The sequence below is a fragment of the Chanodichthys erythropterus genome, chromosome 1 (genome assembly GCF_024489055.1).
Source record: "Chanodichthys erythropterus isolate Z2021 chromosome 1, ASM2448905v1, whole genome shotgun sequence".
Taxonomy (NCBI): domain Eukaryota; kingdom Metazoa; phylum Chordata; class Actinopteri; order Cypriniformes; family Xenocyprididae; genus Chanodichthys; species Chanodichthys erythropterus.
This window is the reverse complement of record NC_090221.1, coordinates 19,217,476-19,238,334: the sequence shown is the minus strand read 5'-3', so window position 1 is coordinate 19,238,334 and position 20,859 is coordinate 19,217,476. Positions and strand designations below refer to the sequence as shown.

At 36.7% G+C, this 20,859-nt stretch overlaps 1 protein-coding gene across 2 annotated transcripts in view; it reads left to right on the top strand.

Moving 5' to 3' along the window:
- n4bp3 (NEDD4 binding protein 3) overlaps positions 1–15,616 on the top strand; it is a 33,979-nt gene extending 18,363 nt beyond the window's left edge. For both annotated transcript variants that reach the window (XM_067381798.1, XM_067381807.1), the window contains exons 2-5: positions 8,582–9,025; positions 11,157–11,759; positions 11,912–12,175; positions 13,922–15,616. In XM_067381798.1, the coding sequence (XP_067237899.1) occupies positions 8,615–9,025; positions 11,157–11,759; positions 11,912–12,175; positions 13,922–14,494 (1,851 nt within the window). In that variant the 5' untranslated portion in view covers positions 8,582–8,614 and the 3' untranslated portion in view covers positions 14,495–15,616. The remainder of the gene's footprint in view (positions 1–8,581; positions 9,026–11,156; positions 11,760–11,911; positions 12,176–13,921) is intronic.
- The last annotated feature ends 5,243 nt before the right edge of the window (positions 15,617–20,859 follow it).

The window sequence follows — 20,859 nt, the reverse complement described above, 5'->3', positions numbered from 1 at the left end:
GACAAAAACGAGGTACAGTAAGCAGTTTTAAGTCAGATGACCTAAGAGAGTGAGGGGCTGAATAATAGTGCAGCAGTTCAGATGAATAATGGGGAGCAAGTCCATGAAGGCATTTAAAAGTTAACAAGAGAATTTTATACTGAATGCGGACAGAAACAGGTAACCAATGTAGATTATAGAGCAAAGGAGTAATGTGATCAGATTTCTTGACTTGACTGATGAATCTGTCTGCAGAATTTTGAACATATTGTAATCTAGTGATTGTTTTAGTGGGAAGCCCAATAAGAAGCGAGTTACAGTAGTCGAGATGTGAGTTTATCAAAGCATGAATTAGAGTTTCAGTATCTTTAGTGCTGAGAGCAGGTCGCAGTCGGGCAATATTGCAAAGGTGGTAAAATGCAGTCTTTGTAATAGAACTTAGATGAGATTGAAATGTAAGTGATGAATCAAATGTTATTCCCAGATTTTTATTAGTATGAGATTTACATTTACATTAGATAAAAAGAGAAGCCCCCCCACCAAACCCACCGCACTCTTTAAGGGGAATGTTAAAAGTCTCTGGGCTCTGGGGAGGCAAGATATAGGCTATATGCTGATTTGGTGCTCAGGTAACATTTCTTATTTTTATCAATTTTGAACATGTAACGTGTACAGTATATTCTGTTTTGTTTAGTTTGATTGTGTTTTAGTTCAGTTCTGTTCCTGTTTGCCCATGCCCTTTCCTTGTTTGTCTCCATGGTTTCAGAGTTACACACGTCTCGAATCTGCTTACTTTAATTATCCCTGTGTGTATTTAAGCCTTGAGTTCTTTCTGTTCATGGTTCAGTGTCGTCTGAGTTGTACGTTGTTGCTATTTCTCCTGAGTATTCTTGTTTTGGATTATTGGATTAAAGATGTTTTTGTCATGTTCTTCTGTGTTGCACGCTTCACTGCAGCAAGATTTGACAGAAAACAGTTGTGCAGCTTAGTATATTTGCCTGCTTAATATTTACATATGTCATTTTTGATATTTAATGCATTCTTAGTTAACAAATGCATTAATTTGATAAAAAAAGGTAGTGTGTGTGTATATATAACTACAATTTAATGTATTCACAACCCAGTTTACATTTAAAAACAGAATTTGGCATGTCCACTGACTACAAAAGTTTATAAAGTGACAAGTATCAATGGTCATTGGGCACCGCTGGAAATATCCAAAAAACAATCTGGCTGATATATTCAGTAATTCAGCTCATTAACTCTGAATATTAACACCATATCACATGAGAGAGGACTTGGAGTGTGCTGAAGGTCTCTGTGGGGCCCTCAGGTCATTATTTTGTGATAAGACATTCACTTTCCTCTTTGCCCTCTCTGTCTGACCTCCAGTCTCTAACCCTGAAGGGGCGAGTTTATGGCGCTTTCCCAAATGGCCTTATACTCACTGAAGAGAATGTCTGCAGTGTGCGTGCTAGTGAAAAATGAATGGTGCTTCTATGTCAAAATAAGACCTCTAAAGAACATGACGCAATCCCTATAAAGAGGGCTAGTGTTAAGTTAGGGCATTTTCAGTGAATGAAGTCGCCACCATTTGACTCATGTCATATTTCACAGAGAGTCATATTGAGACAAATTGACTGTAGTTTGGTGCTAAATTGGTGAATAATGAAAGGGAGCCCAGTGTCACCTTAGGTCTTACATTTCCAGCAGTTTTACCTCAACAGACCTATTACTTACATTTGTAATTAGTAAACAATAAAAAGACTGTTGTTATGTTCCCATAATTAAGTGAGCTGTCAATGGAGGCAGCATTTTAAGGCATCAAAGAGATTTTTGATGCAAAATTTGTTCCAAAAAGCAGGGAGAATATTTTATTTTGGCTAAATTCTAAGGTATTATCACATGTGTCCTTTGCAGAAGAAAAAAGAAATAATAATTAAAAAAAAAAGAAAATCTTGAAGAAAAAAGAAGAATTTGATGAATAGATGACCGATAAATGTGTGATATTAAAATAAAATTTAAAAATTAAACACTAAAAATACAAAATCAATCATTTTAAATGCTAAATTTAGGCACCACAACATAATAATAATAATAATGTACAGTATGAAAAGGCATATTCACTGTGTGGGATTTGCTAATTTAACAGTTAGTGTTCTAAAAAAACAACTTTAAGTGAACATTAGATGACATCAAAGATCATCTAAATAGAAACAAATATAAGGGGAAAAAGCATGCACAATTAAATATCCAATACTGACCAACAAATATACAGTAGGCCCACTGAACAATATCAAAAAAATAAAAATTCTCTAATATCAGCCCATAGCATCCCTTACAAAAAGAAGTTTATTAAAGAGTGCTATCAGCATACCCATTTTAAACTAAAAGTATACATTCAGTCTACTTTTTATGTACTTATTAGAAATATACTTAAAATTACACTTAAGTAGGCTATACTTGAAGTCTAAGTATATTTGGCCTATTTTCACATTGAACCTGTCAAAAGTAATAAAATGAACATGAAGTAGGGCTATGCTTATTTTTTTGTAAGGGATGCGTGAAATAAACTTCACATTTCAGTACATAAAAGTACTAATACATTTTACCCATTTTTTTGTTTCTGCATGTGAAATATCTTCCGGTTAAGGGTAGTTATTAGGCAGTGAGTTAGTTTGTATAATGTTTGTGCCCTCAGAGCACACTGGTCATATTCATTAATGCAATGTTATGCAGAAGGGTTCATGTCTAGGTTTGTCCATGGCCTCTGGGTAAATGATACTAATCACGACATGGTGCCTATGACGCAACAGAGATCATTGACCAGAAAGCTGTGAGTGAATAAATAGCCCTATGTTTTTTGTTTTTGACAGTGAATGAGGGACAGCTGACTGGAAATGCCTAGTGGAATGAAATGTGTCATTTCCTGTGACTGTGCCAGCAGATCAGCCCCCTCAAAACAGTTTATGGGACACCAAAGTCATTTTAAGTGTAATTTCAATTTAAACTCAATAAATTGAAATATTAGCATTGCTTACTACACAGTATAATAATACTATTAGGCTCAATTAAAACATTGCCTTAATATTAATATCACCTTTTTTTAATATTTTGAGCAAACTGCATTGTTGGATACATACTATGTTATAAACAGCGATTTCTGGCAAACATAGGCACCCAGATAATGGATACAGAAAATTCATGCTGCATACTGCAGAAATAGTAAGAGTAGTATGGTAGTATGCTATTCCGAACATAGTCTGCTTGTCTGTGCTGGAATAAGGTTGTGCTGGTCTTTGCACAAAAATGTGCAACAAAGCAAGAATAAGGCTGCATGAATGTTTAGAGCCAAAGAAGGAAGTAAACTTCTGATATTTTTAGAGATTCGTCAAGCTAGACAGGGAACTGTCTTTATGAGAGAGACTGCAAGTCTTAACTTGATTTTTAGAAGTATGTTTGGAATTTGAAGGATCTTTGAGACCTGCTTTAGCTTTATCTTCCTTACTTGTGCATTTCTGTACAGAAGCTATTTAGCCAACATGTATGTTTTATGCCTAGATAGTTGGACCAAATAATAGAATATTGGTTCAAAAATGGTTACATTACTGAGATTTGTAGAATTTAAATTAAATATTACATTAAGAAGCTCTTACATTCTCATAGGCAACTTTTTTTTTTTCTTCAAATTTCAAATTTCACCCTGTGAGTCCTCACAGAAAACAGATTTTGTTACATTCATAATAATTATATAATGTCAATGAAGACATTTAAAACAGCATCAGAAGGAGGAAATGAGTTTCAGGTGCTCTTTAAACAAATGAACTGAACACTCGCTGTGAGGTAGACAGGCCTCTAATTAAAACTTTTCCATTGGGGGGAATGTGTGTGTGTGTTTGTGTGTGTGTGTGTGTGTAGGGCCAGCCACTGGCTCTGAAGGGCCCGAATAGGCTGTAAATCATCTCAGTCTCTCAACCCACTCTGGCTGTTCAGTGTCTGAAGCAATTATGGAAAAAGACTGGATGCAACATTTTTCCTGTCCTTTAAGATTTGTGGCCACTTTTAAAAGGGTTTTGAACCCTAGCTAACCCCCCACCCTTCATAAAAACAGGCATTCCTCACACAGTTGCAATAGGGCTGTCAATTAATTAAAAATGTAATTTAAGTCATTACATATTATAAGGATTAACTAATCTCATAAATCACAAATAATCATGTATAGCTGCAAAACAGTCACCTTTATTGTATAGCGCTTTATACATTACAGAGTGTTTCATAGCAGCTTTACAGTGATAAACAGGAAAATAATGATCATTGATGCAAACAGAATTCAAATCTGCTGTAAAGCATCGCTGAAAAAAGACTATAGTGTCATTTTTCAGCTGAAGTCAGTTCAGTGTTAATTCAGTTCCATTCAATAACTGTGTAAAGATCATTAATTGTGAAATGAGTTCAATTCAGCTATAAAGCAGCTCTGGAGAAAACAGTGATGTCATCATCCAGTTCAGCTCAGTTCTCATCCGATAAAAGCCCCAAATTAAAATAATTAAAGCCATTACTGTAAGTAAATCATTTAATGTATTGCAGTGGTTTTGGAAAAAAAAAAAACAATTATATATTTTAGATAAAGAATATACATATGAATAAATATTATAAATGTTATTTGTATATATTAGAATTTTTCACAAAATTAATTCATTTTCAGCATACTTTATGTGCACTATACAGGACTGTAGACTTTGAAATATTCTGTTGATCTTCTAATCAAGCTGCAAATCAGTTTCCTGGTTTGTCTGACTGCGTGATTTGCCTGACTACGTTTTAAAAGGAAGTATGGCTATCTGAACATAATCGTGGTTGCTACAGAGTACACTTGAGGGATATAAGGACATCAGTCAGTGTTTAAAATATTTGCATATATAGGCTAAATATAGCAAATTTGTATTTTTTCTTAAATATATACGCATGCATGTTTGACAGTACTAATATATATATATATATATATATGAAATGAACTCAGTATCTACTAAAAACATTATTTCCCAGAGTCCTGACATACCCACTTACTCTCATATTCAGAGTGTCTTGTGCAGTAAGTGTTGTAGTTAGCTGAGTGCTGGGATGGCAAAAACAGAGGAGAGCTCAGCCACATCTCATGCATAAAATCATGAGGTGCCTCTTTGATCTCTTCATGGGTAAAAGCCTGAACTATAGTGCCACACTTTTTTGCATCTTCTCTAACTATTTTCATAATCACTCGAGTAGCATAAGCCTGAATTTGGTAAATGATAATTTTGTTGATACAAGGAAGATCCTGGAGGGGATGCTGTGTTTAAAGGGTTAGTTCTCCCCAAAATTAAAATGATGTCATTAATTACTCACCTTTGTGTCGTTCCAAACTCGTAAGACTTTTGTTCATCTTCAGAACACAAATGAAGATATTTTAATGAAATCTGAGAGATGTGTTCCTCCATTGCCTGCCTTTTCAACAACCACTTTGATGCTTCAAAAAGTTCATAAAGAGACTATAATCCATATTAAGAATCGAGCGGTTTAGTCCAAATTTTCTAAAGAGACCCGACTGCTTTTTGTGATGAAAAGATTTAATTTATGCTTTTACTCACATGTAAACATTGATCAGCAAACATAAGCAGAAGTTCAACCGAACCTGAATAATGCACAAGAACAAACCTCTTCCGGAAGCTCAAACGTGCTGTGTAACCAATGAGGTTCATTCTTGTGTGTTACGCAGCATGTTTGAGCTTCCAGAAGAGGTTTTCAGAGAGTATATCTTGATATACATATTTAGTTTGAAACTTACTTTGTGTTCTGTGCAGTATGAAATACGGATGTACTACACTGTCATGTGACCTACGATGTCAGTTGCGTCGCTTCACCTCCATTCATAAATCCCCTCCCGTTTCCTCATGGGCTAGTAAAGTGACCATTGAATGCACACTTCAGAATCTCGCCGGCAGTAGTAGGTCATCCAAGTACTTTTTGGCTATGAATGCTATGAATTTGAACACACTACTCGGCTCACATACTGTTTTTCATCTACTATATAGTATGGAAGCAGGCATATTCGGATGCAGCATGTTAGCTTAAAAAAACTGTTTACACGGGCTACCCTGGTATGGGTATGCTCCAGCAGGAGGGTATTTATTATTTTATACAGTGAACTTATGTTGAGAAATGTAATGTTCCTTGAACTTTTGGAATAAAACAGTTTGATGGACAAACACTTCTAGGACAGAGAATTGCTTCTCTTTTAACCTGCGAAACAGGCTTACGTAGAAGTCTTAAAGGCACAGCAGCAAAAAAAACAAAAAAACATTTTTTTGTTAGAGTGTTTAACAAATAATAATACAAAAACTTTACTAACATTATAATTGGACTTCAGGGAATAAAAATAAGATGTTTAAAAAAATGTACAGTGCAACTCCTTTAATGCCAGATCCATCGCCATAGGGGGAATGTCACAGTGAGTAAATGTTTGTTTTGAGTGAGATGCACTAGACAAAAAGGAAACACTCAGAGATGCTCTCAACGTGACCCAGAGGTGCTGAGTAGCGTTCTGGCAAAGTGCTGGAATATTTTAGGCCTTAAAGCAGATCCATTTCCTAAGCGTTGTTCAGACAAGGTCATTATATTATTTATGAAATAAATGAGTCCTGCATGCATATGAGAAAGTGAGTGAGTATATTCACACTGAATGTGCCTATACAGGAGTGTATACAAACGCAGACACACTTGAAGTCATCGTATTTTGTCTTTACGGCTGTTTGAGGCCAATAGCCTACTTTTATAGAAATGAGAGAGAAAGTTGTTGAGGTGAAATCAATATGGCCTCTTAATGAGGTGCTCTGGAAAGAGAAAATTGATTGAGAGAGAGTTAGAGAGAAGCAAAGAGAGAGCAAGAGGGTGGCACTATAAACAGATATACTGAAACCCCACTATAAAGCGTTCGGAAGCAGGGCAGCACTGAGCAAATAAGTGGATCAACCTCACTATGAGGGAGTTTTTCTTAGTAGGGAAAGATTAGTGATTACCAGAGGACATTGATTAATGCAACAGTATGGCAGTGTAAATTAAAAGTGTTTTTTTTTTTTTTTGCGTTGCAAAAGCATCTGCCCTCATTTTCGGTGTTTTCGGCTCATGGGATAATTCCTAGCTTGTATCATCTCAGTTATATAACAGACTTGTGAACTTCTGTGTGTACAGTAGTTCTCATTTCTAAGACGAAAGCATGCTGCTTTTGACCCATTTTCTTGTTAGACTATATAAATGAACAAGTGCTTATGGGTGGCTGACATTTGAAGCAGTGACAGCAGCATCATGACATGACATGCTATACTTCATATAAAACTATTTTAAATGATATTCATCTAGTTTCATTTTAATGCATAGGTTTATGGGCTTATTTTAATTTAGATACTACATATACTGCATATATAGACTAATAGTCTCAGACCTTTGGACCCCACAATTTAAAATTATTAGCGCATTTAATGTATCCGCCCCACCCTAGACTTACATAGGTCATCTTGCATTACATACAGTATATTGGTGCCGACCATGAAGAAGGGCAACAACTCACTGCGTGAAGTAACCTATAGAACGCAGTTATATGCCCCTAAAATTCAAGATATCAAGGCAAAATTGCTCCTGTATGAGTTTTGGTCTCATATTGGTATTATTAAGCAATAGCTATCACACAAAGTAATGGGGGCAATATCCATTACTTGTGATGTTTTTGTCCCAAATGGCACGAGTGCAAATGTGACATTGATTTTATACAATGGTTCAATAAATAAGAAGTTAATATTGTGTTTATATTTTAGATCCAATATTTTCTGCTTTGAGCGAATCAATCGGGTGAACCAATGATTCAATGGCCCATTCATAAAGAGAGCCATTTGCTTAATTCCTAAATAAATCAGCTGTTTCGAACGAATCAAATAAATGAATGACTCAAAGACTTCCTCATTTAGACATTTACTGCCACCTACTGGCAGTTTTAGAGTATCATTTAATTTCAAATATATTTCATATTGCCATATTAATTAAAAAAATAATTAAAGGTATACTTCACCCAAAAATGAACATCCTTTCATAATTTACTCACCCTCATGGCCGTTGAAGCCTAAAAGTTTATAATAAATTATATGTTGAATCAAATAAAATATTTTTTCTATAGCTACTTTTTGTAAATGTCTATTTGATGCTTTTCTCATTTAACACAATAATGACTTCAAATTATTTTGGGGGGGTGCGATTAATTAGATTAATCGTCACATCGTGTAATTAATTAGATTTAAAAAAAATTAATCGCTTGACATCCCTAATATATACATATAGAAAATGTGTGTGTGTCATGTTAATTTGTGTAATAGAAGCTGTAATTAATTATTTATCTTAGTTTAAGTAGAACCAGTAAGTGAAATCTGAAATGTGTCCAACAGTTGGATGGTAAGTGGAATAGGTGGATGCAACAAAACATCTTGAAATATCAAAATATTTTGCAGAAGAAGGATACAGTTTTCATATTTGATCCTCTGAAAGGTTTTCATTGTTTGTCCTTTCTCTTACTTCAATTTAGAGATCCCAGTGGAGCCATTTGAACCTGTAACCAATGGCAACAGCCCAGGCCCTGTCCTTGAACCAGGACCCCAGCAAAAGCATCTGTGCCGTTTATCCGACATCCTCTTTGGCATCAGGTCGCTGCGTCATGGGAAGTGTAGGCAGCCTAATCGAGAAACCAGACGTGTCACCAACCAAGAGCAACAGAGCAGTTCCTCAAGTACCAGGACGTCAGAACCACGGCCTGCTCAAGAAGGGTTTCAACCAGAGAGAGCTTCTTAACTATCTGAACATAACCAAGAAGGAACCGAAGGGCAGCAAACACATCATCTCTGGAACATCCTCCATCAAGAGAGAGCACAGGAGAGAGGAGAACGACGTCTACACTAAGGTCTACCACCGGGATGGAAAAGAGCTTGATTTGGGAAAGAACTCACTTCCCATAGGTGGCAAGTTTGACAAGGTAAACAACTGTGAAAAAGTTATGCTTCGCTCATGTCATGTCAGAATTACAGTAATTGCGAGTTTTCAACGTCTTTGTCAAACTCAAAATTACAAGTTGGAAACTCTGACCAATGGCAGATGTAGGGAGTGTTTGGGAAACCTGGCTGAAAACAGTTATTAGTTGTGCTACTGTGTTTAGTAATGCAGAAAGCACATACTTAAGCTTTATATTTTTCACGAGCATATGGAGGTGAATTAATATAGTATTTTTCAGTCATCAACAAAAACAAAGCACCACATTCTTAAAAAACATATAATAATATAAATACATAATATATATTTGTTTTTATTTTTTTTAAACTGTCACTCTGCATGACCAGTAAAACAATCTGATATATATATATATATATTATAGTACACAACTAAATAGCCTATATAACACAGCTCAACATGATCAGGAATTTATTCTAATTTTGTGTAAAACCAGGATGTAAAAAATCTAAAATTAATGTTGTATTTTGGTGTCAACAACAAAACACCAAAAAAACTAAAAAATAATGTTTAAAAAAACAATTATTTTTAAGACTGTATTGAGACTAAAGATGTGACAAGATATTTTTTTTATTATGGTAATACAGAATTAGAAAACTACCTGAATACAGTATAAATAAATAATATTAATTCATTAAGAAATGTAAAAAACGTATTCAGTAGTTTACCACTTTGCAGGAAAGTAAGGGTGAATTTAGTTAAAGGATTAGTTCACTTTCAAATTAAATTTTCCTGATAATTTACTCACCCCCATGTCATCCAAGATGTCCATGTTTTTTCTCTCTTCAGTCGAAAAGAAACGAAGGTTTTTGATGAAAATATTCCTGGATTTTTCTCCTTATAGTGGACTTCAATGGCCTCCAGAGGGTTAAAGTTCAAAATTACAGTTTCATTGCAGCTTCAAAGCGTTATACACGATCCCAGACGAGGAATAAGGGTCTTATCTAGAGAAACCATCACTCACTTTCAAAAAAATAAAAAAATTACAATTTTATACATTTTAACCATAAATGCTCATCTTGAACTAGCTCTCTTCTTCTTCTTCTTCTTCTTCTTCTTCTTCTTCTTCTTCTCTATTTGAATTCCAGCAGTGTAGACACTGCTAAGTGTATTACTGCCCTCCACAGGTCAAAGTTTTAACTAAATTGTCATATACAATATGCTAGTGCAAGTATATAACAGTTAGTTCAAACTTTGACCTGAGGAGGGCAGTAATACACTTAGCAGTGTCTACACTGCCGGAATTCTAATAGAGAAGAAGAAGAGAGCTAGTTCAAGATGAGTATTTATGGTTAAAATGTATAAAATTGTATTATTTTTTTTAGAAAATGAGCAATTGTTTCTCTAGATAAGACCCTTATTTCACGTCTGGGATTGCGTAGAACGCTTTGAAGCTGCACTGAAACTGTAATTTTGACCTTCAACTGTTTGGAGGCCAGTGAAGTCCACTATAAGGAGAAAAATCCTGGAATGTTTTCATCAAAGACCTTAATTTCTTTTCGACTGAAGAGAGAAGGACATGGACATCTTGGATGACATGGGGGTGAGTAAATTATCAGGAAATGTTTATTTGAAAGTGAACTAATCCTTTAAGTTACTGACTTTTTTTCCCCCATCAGCATTTGCTTCAGTAAGTATTCAACAAATCTCGGAAGGAGCAGGTGCTAAAAACACACTTTATAATAACTGGATGAAAACAAGATGAATAGGTTGCTCGTTGTAGTTTCAAAGCCTGTCAATGAAATGCAGAAATCGTGACAGTCCGGCTCCATAAAGGCGATATTTCTTCCTGGGGGAAGTGTAATTTATTGATTGGTGAGGCTACTCCCCCCACTCTCAAACGGAAATAAATCATATAAACTGTTCGGGCCAGCAGCGTGTAGACTAACTGACTAGCCTCTGCTGGCTAAATTTATCTCTGTAATCAAATATGGTCCCCCCTCAGGTGACATTATTGAGAGGGAAACTCAGCGAAATATGGAAGTAAAAGTGGTCTACATTAAATTACTTTATGTTGTTTGGCATAGCTCCAGTATTTAAGTATAGATCTCTTCTCCTGAACCACATGCTGCAATTGACTTATCCTTGTCATTTCACAGCCACGTTTCAGGCCTTCCGCCTTTAAACCGGTCACCCCAAAAAACTTCAGTTCCATGCAGAACCTCTACCCTTCCAAGTCGGAAGAGCTAGAGAGTAGCTTAACCAACGGCATGCATCCATCCTACACTAAAGCAGCGCCTAAATCGTTGTCCACCTCTTCCTCATCCTCCTCCCCTTCGCGGCCAGGCACAAGCACCAGCAAAGGCGTGCTAGCAGCAGTCCGGGGCCTCAGCCAAGAAGAGGAGAACACGTCCGACTCGGGACACAACTCCATGAACAGCCTGCCGCCCTATCGGCCACCGTTCCGACCTCACTTGGGACAAATCAGCGCCTCTATGGGTCACATCAACCACATTGGCTCACTGGATCGCACCTCGCTGGGCTCCAAGGGAGCCGCTTCAACAGTCACAGACGTGTCCTGTCAGAGTATGGCTACGCTGAACCGCCTGCAGTGCTATGGAAGCGAGGCCCCGCCCCCCTACGAGCTGTCACACTCTCTGGAGGACGTGGTGAAGGACCTGGAAGAACGTCTGCAGGAAAAGGAGCACGAGCTACGTCAGATGAGGAGGAACTTGGATGAGAGCGAAGATGCCATTGCTCAGGTCAAGAACACAATCTATTAAACATACACTACCGTTCAAAAGTTTGGAATCAGTAAAAACAAAAACTAACAATCATAGTATGTACACGAAATTGAAAATAAAGCAGAAATTAAAACTCTAAAATTCAAAATTGTGTTTATGTGCTCCTGTAGGTTTTTGAAGGGAAGCAGCGGCTCTGGGAAAAAGAAGTGACAGAACTGAAACACTTGTACACCGCCAAACTGCGTCAGGTATCCCAGCAGTCCCAGCGTTCACAACGAAACCTGCAGCTGCAGCTGTATAAGGTACAGCAGGAACGCAACCGGCTGCAGGAGGAGCTGGATTCTGTCAGGCTGGAGTGCCAGACCCTGAAAAGTCAAAGCCCAGCGGGACAAAGCCAGAACATTAATCCCCAGCTGGAAGAAACCCAGTGGGAGGTATGTTTAGGTCAAAACTATCTGTTCAGAGCTTTGGGGATTTAAGACAATTTTGGAGGAGATAAGAGAAAAAAGTAGCCCTTAATATCAGATGTTTAGGGCTGAATTTCCACACTGTCGTTTTGCGAGTTATCAGAGCTGTTTGCTCAAACAGTGTAGCCAATATCTGATATATCAGTTGCCATAGTAATGACTTGAGACTTAAAAACAAAAAAAGACATTAAAAAATGTCATTGTAGAGACAGAGAGAGCGACATATGATAGAAATTTTGAATCTGAGATTATATGGCAGTCTCATCACAGAGATACATAAACGACACTGTTTTCAACTAAAAACGTAAAACTTTTTATGCATTTTGGCCGTTGATTTACACAACAATGGCATTTTGGGGGCCTGAAAATTCAACCCTTTAAAACGGGTTTCAAAGTGCAAGTTTTTGAAAAGGATACTGTTATCGTCTCTGCGTAAACTACAAAAACGCAAATTGTGAAAACGGTGACGCCACACGCATGCATATTATGTGTTTAGTCTATAGAGTACCTCAGAGATGACGTGTTTTTGTAGGCCAACCCGGAAGTCAGTGCCGCATGGGTTCCCTCGATTGAAAGCCTATGCATTTTTCCCATAGACTTTTGAAAAATCACAAAAAATAAGCTCTGTGTTTAACAAAGGGTTATGACACTTACACGTTTTGTCTATCAAGATAATCTTTACAAGTTAACACAGCATTTATACGTTTTGAATCCTAAATAAAGTCGTCAGATATAAAAAGCTAACAGTAGGCTATAAACGGACTACAGCACACCATGGTCGCAGATCAGCGTCACCACCACCAAGCTTTCTCAAACTTTATTTAAAAAACAACTTTATTTAAAAACATGCTCGCTGATTATGATCTGCGCTGTGTATGAATACTTATCCACTTTTTCATGAGAAATGCTGTCCAAATGTCCTGTTTGTCATGATGACGTCTAAAGTCCCCACCAAAGGAAGTAGTCCCTTTTAGCAACTTGTTAGCAGCCGCCGTTTTTTAAGACACAATAAAAAAAATCCAAAAAATCGCAAGCAGGTTATAACTGGTGTTTGATGTCATAGATCAAAACATGAAAATATTTAGAGGCTTTGTTAACCACAGACCTTATTTCAGGCGATTTAGCAAAAACCCATTAAAAAACCTGCGATGGAACCAGAAGTCCTAAAATGCTAACTCGCTTCCGGGTTTTGCCTACAAAAACACGTCATCTCTGAGGTACTCTATAGGCGCGTAGTGTTTCTTTACAAAGTGACATTGCCAACTACTGGCCTGCCAGCATAATACAAAGTTTATAATAGTTTACGCAGACACGTGTGAAAGGGGATTATTTTGACAATCGTCTGTATGCAAAAAATGCCAAGGAAAAACTTTTCCTTTTTTAGTACATCATTGGCGTGTAAACGTACCCATAGTTAATCATCACATAAAAAAAAAAAAACGTTATCATGGAATGACAGATAAAAACTACTTGAGATCTGATCTGACCATTTAGAATGAAATGCTGTTCAGACTACAAACGGCTAAATGGATTTGAATGAATATCATAAAGACTGCCTATCTATCTGAACAAACCACGAATAAGCCTAGCATTATTAAAACAAAGGATAGGAACTATCACTGACAGCCTCTTACAAACAATATTTTCAAATCATATTGTGACTATATATATTGTATAAGTTGTAAAAATAACTAAATTGTACCGATTTAATAGGTCTGCCAGAAGTCAGGAGAAATCTCTTTACTGAAGCAACAGTTCCGGGACTCTCAGGCAGAGGTCACACAGAAGCTGAGCGAAATCTTCCTCTTAAAGACTCAGCTGCACGAGGCACGTAATCAGATCCGGAGCAAGGACAGCCAGATCGACATGCTACAGATTGCCCTACAAGGTGCCCGGCGGAAATGCCCCTTGCCGGCTTTCGAGGACACTCGAGTGGATGCGGGTGAGACTGGAGGAGCCAATTCCACAGAGGAGCGTCTCAGAGCTGAACTGCTGCTGGAAAGGCGCCAGAACGAGGCGCAGACTTCAGCCTTTGAAAATGAGAGAAGAACATGGCAGAACGAGAAGGAGAAGGTGATACGGTATCAGAAGGAACTGCAGGCCAGCTACCTGGAGATGTACCACAAGAATGATGCCTTAGAGAAAGAACTGGCATTGCTAAGAGGGGGCAGGGCCAGAGTGGAAGAGGTGGAAGCAGGGGCCGGAGATGAGGTCTGGGCTTTACAAGAAGCAAAGCCACCCACTGGTCTGCCCTGGATAGAGAGGATTGAGTCCTCTGAAATTTGACTCTGCAAATGTTCTTCAGCATCTGAGATTAGATTGACGACAACAGCTCTGGAGTTTCACTTCTGAGACAATGAATAAACTATGAATAAATAATCTATACTATACAGGTTTGACCAAAAAGTGTACCAAATAGAGGAGTAAGCTGAATATTATGGGCTGTTTTTGCATCACAGAAGGATTTAAAGGAATTTAGTTGAATCATCAAAACTATTCTTTTTTGAAAAATTAAATACATAACCTCAAATTTATTTTAAACACAATCTTTGCTTTCAGATCCTAAATCAGTTACAATGGTTTAATTAAAAACCGATCAATGCTTTAAATGATCATGACTGGAGTGTTTTAGCACTATTATTTCATTGATTCTATATTTTGTGCTTTAGGTACTGAATATTACAACACACCATATTATTTTTTATGCTGCCATACTTTAAAGACTGACATCAGAAGTGTGCATTCCCTAAAATGCATGTTGCACTTTAAAAGAACAACTCATGAGCTGTCCTTTGCATTAGCTGATCAACAGCTGATCCATATAGAAGCATTTCTGCTACTATGTGTGTTGATGTGCGCTGGTGGGCTTTTCTGTTCTTTTGCCCCAAGATGTTTATATCTGCATGAATGTGAAATGAACGTTCTGGAAAGTTTGATGCCATTGTGTGCACAGGACTGTCTAAAAAGTTTCATTGATCATAAGGGTAAGGATAGATCCTACGTTATTATATCTTCACATAGCAAACTATACTGTGACTTGTTAAACTACTGAATTTAATCCTCTATTTCATGTATTAATTGTATAGATTTGTACTATACAAGTATGGTGTTCTTTACCTCAAAGTTGCATAAACCTTGCCATTTCCTTTAAATTGACTGAAGATTATTTTCCCCTTCTGTAAAAAGGCTCTAAAATGTGTCTTCCAGTTAGTGTAAAATAAAAGTTTCAAATGTGTCTTCCAATTAGTAGTTTCTTTCACGTACACTATATTGGACTGAACTCCGGGCCCAGAAGGAAACTGCAGGATATGCAGAAAAACCTACAGATTTCGAATGGAACAGGAGTCCAGCCCAATGAAAACGTTTATTTTACTTTTAAAATCTGATTTTGGTGGTAAATATGTAAAATAATTTGCAATAAATTTAAACATGCCACACCATTTTTGAACTTCTGCCGAATTAGACACACCCCCTCTTTCTACAAACCCGTCGCTTTGGTGTAACCAGGGCCGTAGCTTGGGTATCCAGAGCCCCGGTGTGGGTTGTTGTTGCTGGGGTTTGAAATCACGTCACTACCTTTCGCCCTGGGTGTAACCATGGTATTTTTATCTGTCAAGAAAGTGTTTTCAAGTGATTTCAACTTTTGAAGCTCTCTCCAGGAATGAATGTTTTACCGATGTTCACTCTCATCTTGCGTCTTCTTTTTTTGTTCCGTATGTGTGTTCTATTCTCTGTCTTCCTATTCCTAAAGGGTTAGTTCACCCAAAAATGTGTTATTTTAAAATGTTTTATTACTCACCCACATGTCGTTCTACACCCGTAAGACCTTCGTTCATCTTTAGAACACAAATTAAGGTATTTTTGATTAAATCCGATGGCTCAGTGAGGCCTCTATTGCCAGCAATGCCATTGTAAATCTCAAGATTCGTAAAGCTACTAAAAACATATTTAAAACAGTTCATGTGATTTCAGTGGTTCTACCTTAATATTATAAAGCGAGAATACTTTTTGTGCGCCAAAAAAACAAAAATGACTTTTCAACAATATCTCATGATGGCCGATTTCGAAACACTGCTTCAGAGATTTACGAATCGAATCAGTGATTCGGATGTCCTATCAAACAGCTAAACTGCTGAAATCATGTGACTTTGGTGCTCCAAGCTGCTGATTCAATTCGTAAATCTCTGAAGCAGTGTTTCGAAATTGGCACACAAAACATTTTTTTTATTTTTATTTCGCTTCGTCGCTTTATAATATTAAGGTAGAACCACTGAACTCACATGAACTGTTTTAATTATGTTTTTAGTAGCTTTATTGGTCTTGAGAGTTACAATGGCATTGCTGTCTATAGAGGCCTCACTAAGCCATCGGATTTAATCAAAAATATCTTAATTTGTGTTCTGAAGATGAACGAAAGTCTTACAGGTGTAGAACGACATGAGAGTGAGTAATAAATGACATTATATTCATTTTTGGGTGAACTAACCCTTTAAAGGTGCCCTAGATTCAAAAATTGAATTTATCTTGGCATAGTTAAATAACAAGAGTTAGATACATGGAAATGACATACAGTGAGTCTCAAACTCCATTGTTTCCTCCTTCTTATATAAATCTCATTTGTTTAAAGACCTCTGAAGAACAGGCGAATCTCAACATAACACTGACTGTTACGTAATAGTCGGGGTGTATGCCCCCAATATTTGCATATGCCAGCCCATGATTGAGGCATTAGACAATGGCAGTGTCTGGATCTGTGCACAGATGAAGCATCAAACTAGGTAAGCAAGCAAGAACAACAGCGAAAAATGGCAGATGGAGCAATAATAACTGTCATGATCCATGATATCATGATATTTTTAGTGATATTTGTAAATTGTCTTTCTAAATGTTTTGTTAGCATGTTGCTAATGTACTGTTAAATGTGGTTAAAGTTACCATCGTTTCTTACTGTATTCATGGAGACGAGAGCTGTCGCTATTTTCATTTTTAAACACTTGTAGTCTGTATAATTCATAAACAACTTCATTCTTTATAAATCTCTCCAACAGTGTAGCATTAGCCGTTAGCCACGGAGCACAGTCTCAGATTCACTCAGAATAAAACTTTAACATCCAATTAAATACTTTACTCACATAGTTTGATGCATGCATGCCGCATGCATGACGAACGTCTTGTAAAGATCAATTTGAGGGTTATATTAGCTGTGTGAACTTTGTTTAGGCACTGTTCAAGGCAAGCGTGATCTCCGTGGGCGCCAAGCAGGAGAATTAAAGGGCCAGTAGCTCTGAATCGGCGCATAGTTAATGATGCCCCAAAATAGGAGGTTAAAAAAAAAAGAATAAAAAAAAATCTATGGGGTATTTTGAGCTGAAACTTCACAGACACATTCAGGGGACACCTTAGACTTATATTACATCTTTTTTTAAAAAGTTCTAGGGCACCTTTAATGCTGTTGCAAACTCATGAAAAATACTCCAAATTCATCTCACGCTTCCGGCTTCCCATATATGGACTGTTAAAGGCACTTACAACGTACAAAATGATTGACAGGTAAAAGGCACCTTCTGGTTGGCTAAAAAAAAAAAAAAAATCACATTTTAATTTACTAGGTCTGTCACAGAGATCTGCCTGATATCTCAGGACAGATATTTCAATATTATAAAAAAGTTCGCCAAAATATATAAAAAATAATTAAAAAAATAAAAAATACATGTAAATTAAAAAAAAAAACATGTAAGGGGCAGTTCTGCAAATTTAGTTTCTCAGAGGAAGAATGTGACTCCACAATCCCCGGCACACCTGCACATCAGATCCAGCTTTACTGAGAGGAATTTTGTGCTTCATGGATCAGAATGGGTCATTGTCACTCGAACAATAAGGAGTCTATTCGGTCTTCAGGTAGAGATTTAAGTGGCTCCTTCAAAAGCAAGAAGTTGTTCACTGGTATTAAAAGTTTGAAAAAAGCAACAGGGGTAAGAAGTTAGATGTTGAGCGTTTAAAAAGAAATTCGAAAAATAATAGAAAGTGCCTTTGAAAAAGAAAAAAGATTTTTAATTTAAAAAATTCACATAGAACATGAAACTTGTTTTCAAAAAAGGAAAAAATACTGCTGTTTTATCTATATTTTGCCCCCTTGGGTTCATTTTCTGGTTAATCCCTTTTTTTATGCACCATGACTGAAAGAACCACTGCTGTAAGGCAAAAACCTTATTTTTTTATAAAAGTTTGTGAGACTTAGACCTAAAACAGGCAAGAGTGGAAAATGTTCAGCAAAAAATCATTTCATGCACTTTTTATATCATCTAGAGTTAAACATTTCCAAAGGAATTTTTGATATGTAAGTTTGGATTTTATGAGTTGTATCTCCCAGGAAATGTTGCCCTATTAGGGTATAAAAATAGCCAAAGTCATCAATATTTCTGATTTATTTGATGCTAAAAAATGTAATATGCAAAATATGCTTCATGTATGACATGTCTGAGTGTGTACAGGGATGGTCCAGAGGCCAGGAGGGCCTATAAGGATCTTCTTTAAGGGTGCTTAAATGCATTTTTTGCTGAAAAAAAGACTGTAAGATTAATATATGCGCTTCAAAGTCAGAATGTCCAGCACCATGGGCAGACGTGTTGGCTTTAGGTCAAACTGACAAAATGAGCCCAGAAAATTTTAACTAGGTCATGTGCCCCACATACTCCAAACAGACTCAACTATGATAATGAATGATAACAGAATTGAATTAAAAATTATTTCTCATGCCTCCTACAAGAGACTAAAGAGTATGTAAGTTGTCTGTATAAGGGTTAGAATAAGATCCTTAAAGGTGCTAAATAGGATCTTTTCGTCGACTGAGAAACCAAAGACTGTTACTGAGTTTTTTAAATGAGTGCATGCGTAAGAACACCCCCCTCCTTCACAGCTCATTTCAAAGGAACGCCTCCCAAAACTCGGAACACGAGTGTTTACCACCGGCATTCGCTGTGTCGTGTTAGTGGATTCATTATGTCGGACTCACCGCAGTTGTTACTCCTGTCTCCGGACAAAAACATTGCATGCGGCGCCTGTGGAGTGTGGAAAGTTACTGGAGCGCACAGTTACTATCACAAGGAACGTCACGGCAGCAATTGACAAGCCAGAGGGCCAATCGTTTACGCGATGTTCGCGTAAACGATTGGCTGATGTTTTTAAGGCCCTACCTCGTGCACAGATGATGTACATATTAATATTATTCCTTTCAGTGCACCTCATAAATAGTCTTTTATCAGTTAGTAAAGACAGTTTCAAGTAATATTGCAAAAATGTATAAAACAAAACATCCTATTTAGCACCTTTAATGGTAAGAAACAAACTTTGTTGTAATAAAAGAAAATCCGTTAAGAATGCCTTTGATATTGTGACCATAACATACAGCAAAGACTAAGCTTTAATAGTATCAAAGCAATCAAAACAAATTCTTCCACAAGATTATAATTTTCCAATAAATCCAAGTAAATAATCTTCTGGCCATTGTAACAGTCTGATGTCTTGACATGGTGAGCCTTTACAGCTTCTTCAGTGAACTGAGGTTTCCCTCTTGTGGGAGTAAAGGGTCAACATCTCATTTAAAACAGTTTGCTGGCTATTGTTTTCAATAGTTTCAGTCAAGAAGTATGCTATGTCCATAGCATCAACAATCAAATGGCTGTAATCTACATCAGTTTGTAGTGAAGCAAAGAATATGTCATAAACCATTAACCTACAATAATTGTGAACTACCGTTCAGAAGTAATGTTTTTTTTTTAAAGAAGTCTATTATGCTCACCAGGGGCCGTATTCACAAAACATCTTAAGGCTAAAAGTAGCTAAATTGCCGATTTAGGAAAAACTCTTAAAAATAATGGCCGTGTCAGTCCTAAATTTTTTCTCTAAGAGTATTTCACAAAACATTTTAGCGCTAAAACTAGCTCCTAAATCTGAAACATTAGGAGTAGTCAAGAGGACTCCTAAGTCACTAAGAGCAAATCACAAACAGTCCTAATCCACCCAAAGACACTGTACATCATGGGGCAATAGCGATAGAGCCTTGGGTGCTGAACCTTTTCTTTATAAATGCAATACAAAAAAATACAATACAAAACATAATTTGTCGCTTGAATTCTGCATTCCCTTGAGATGCAGACATCCAAGAGGTGGACAATTAACTGTATATACTAGTTTAATTAGTGACATTAGCCTACATTTTAAAACCTTTATGGTAACATTTTATTTTGACTATGGCAACATTGTTATTAAAAAACATTTATTTGAATAGGGCAACATTTGTATTTTAAAACCATTATTTTAATATGGAAACATGACTCCTCATTCTACAATATTTCTATGATTAAATCACTGACTCCTCCCCCATCAGCATAACACGTAACAGTCGGGATCATTAATATGTACGCCCCCAATATTTGCATATGCCAGCTCATGTTCAAGGCATTACACAAGCCAGTATTAACGTCTGGATCTGTGCACAGCTGAATCATCAGACTAGGTAAGGAAGAAAGAACAATAGTGAAAAATGGCAGATGGAGCAATAATAACTGACATGATCCATGATATATTTTTAGTGATATTTGTAAACTATCTTTCTAAATGTTTTGTTAGCATGTTGCTAATGTACTGTTAAA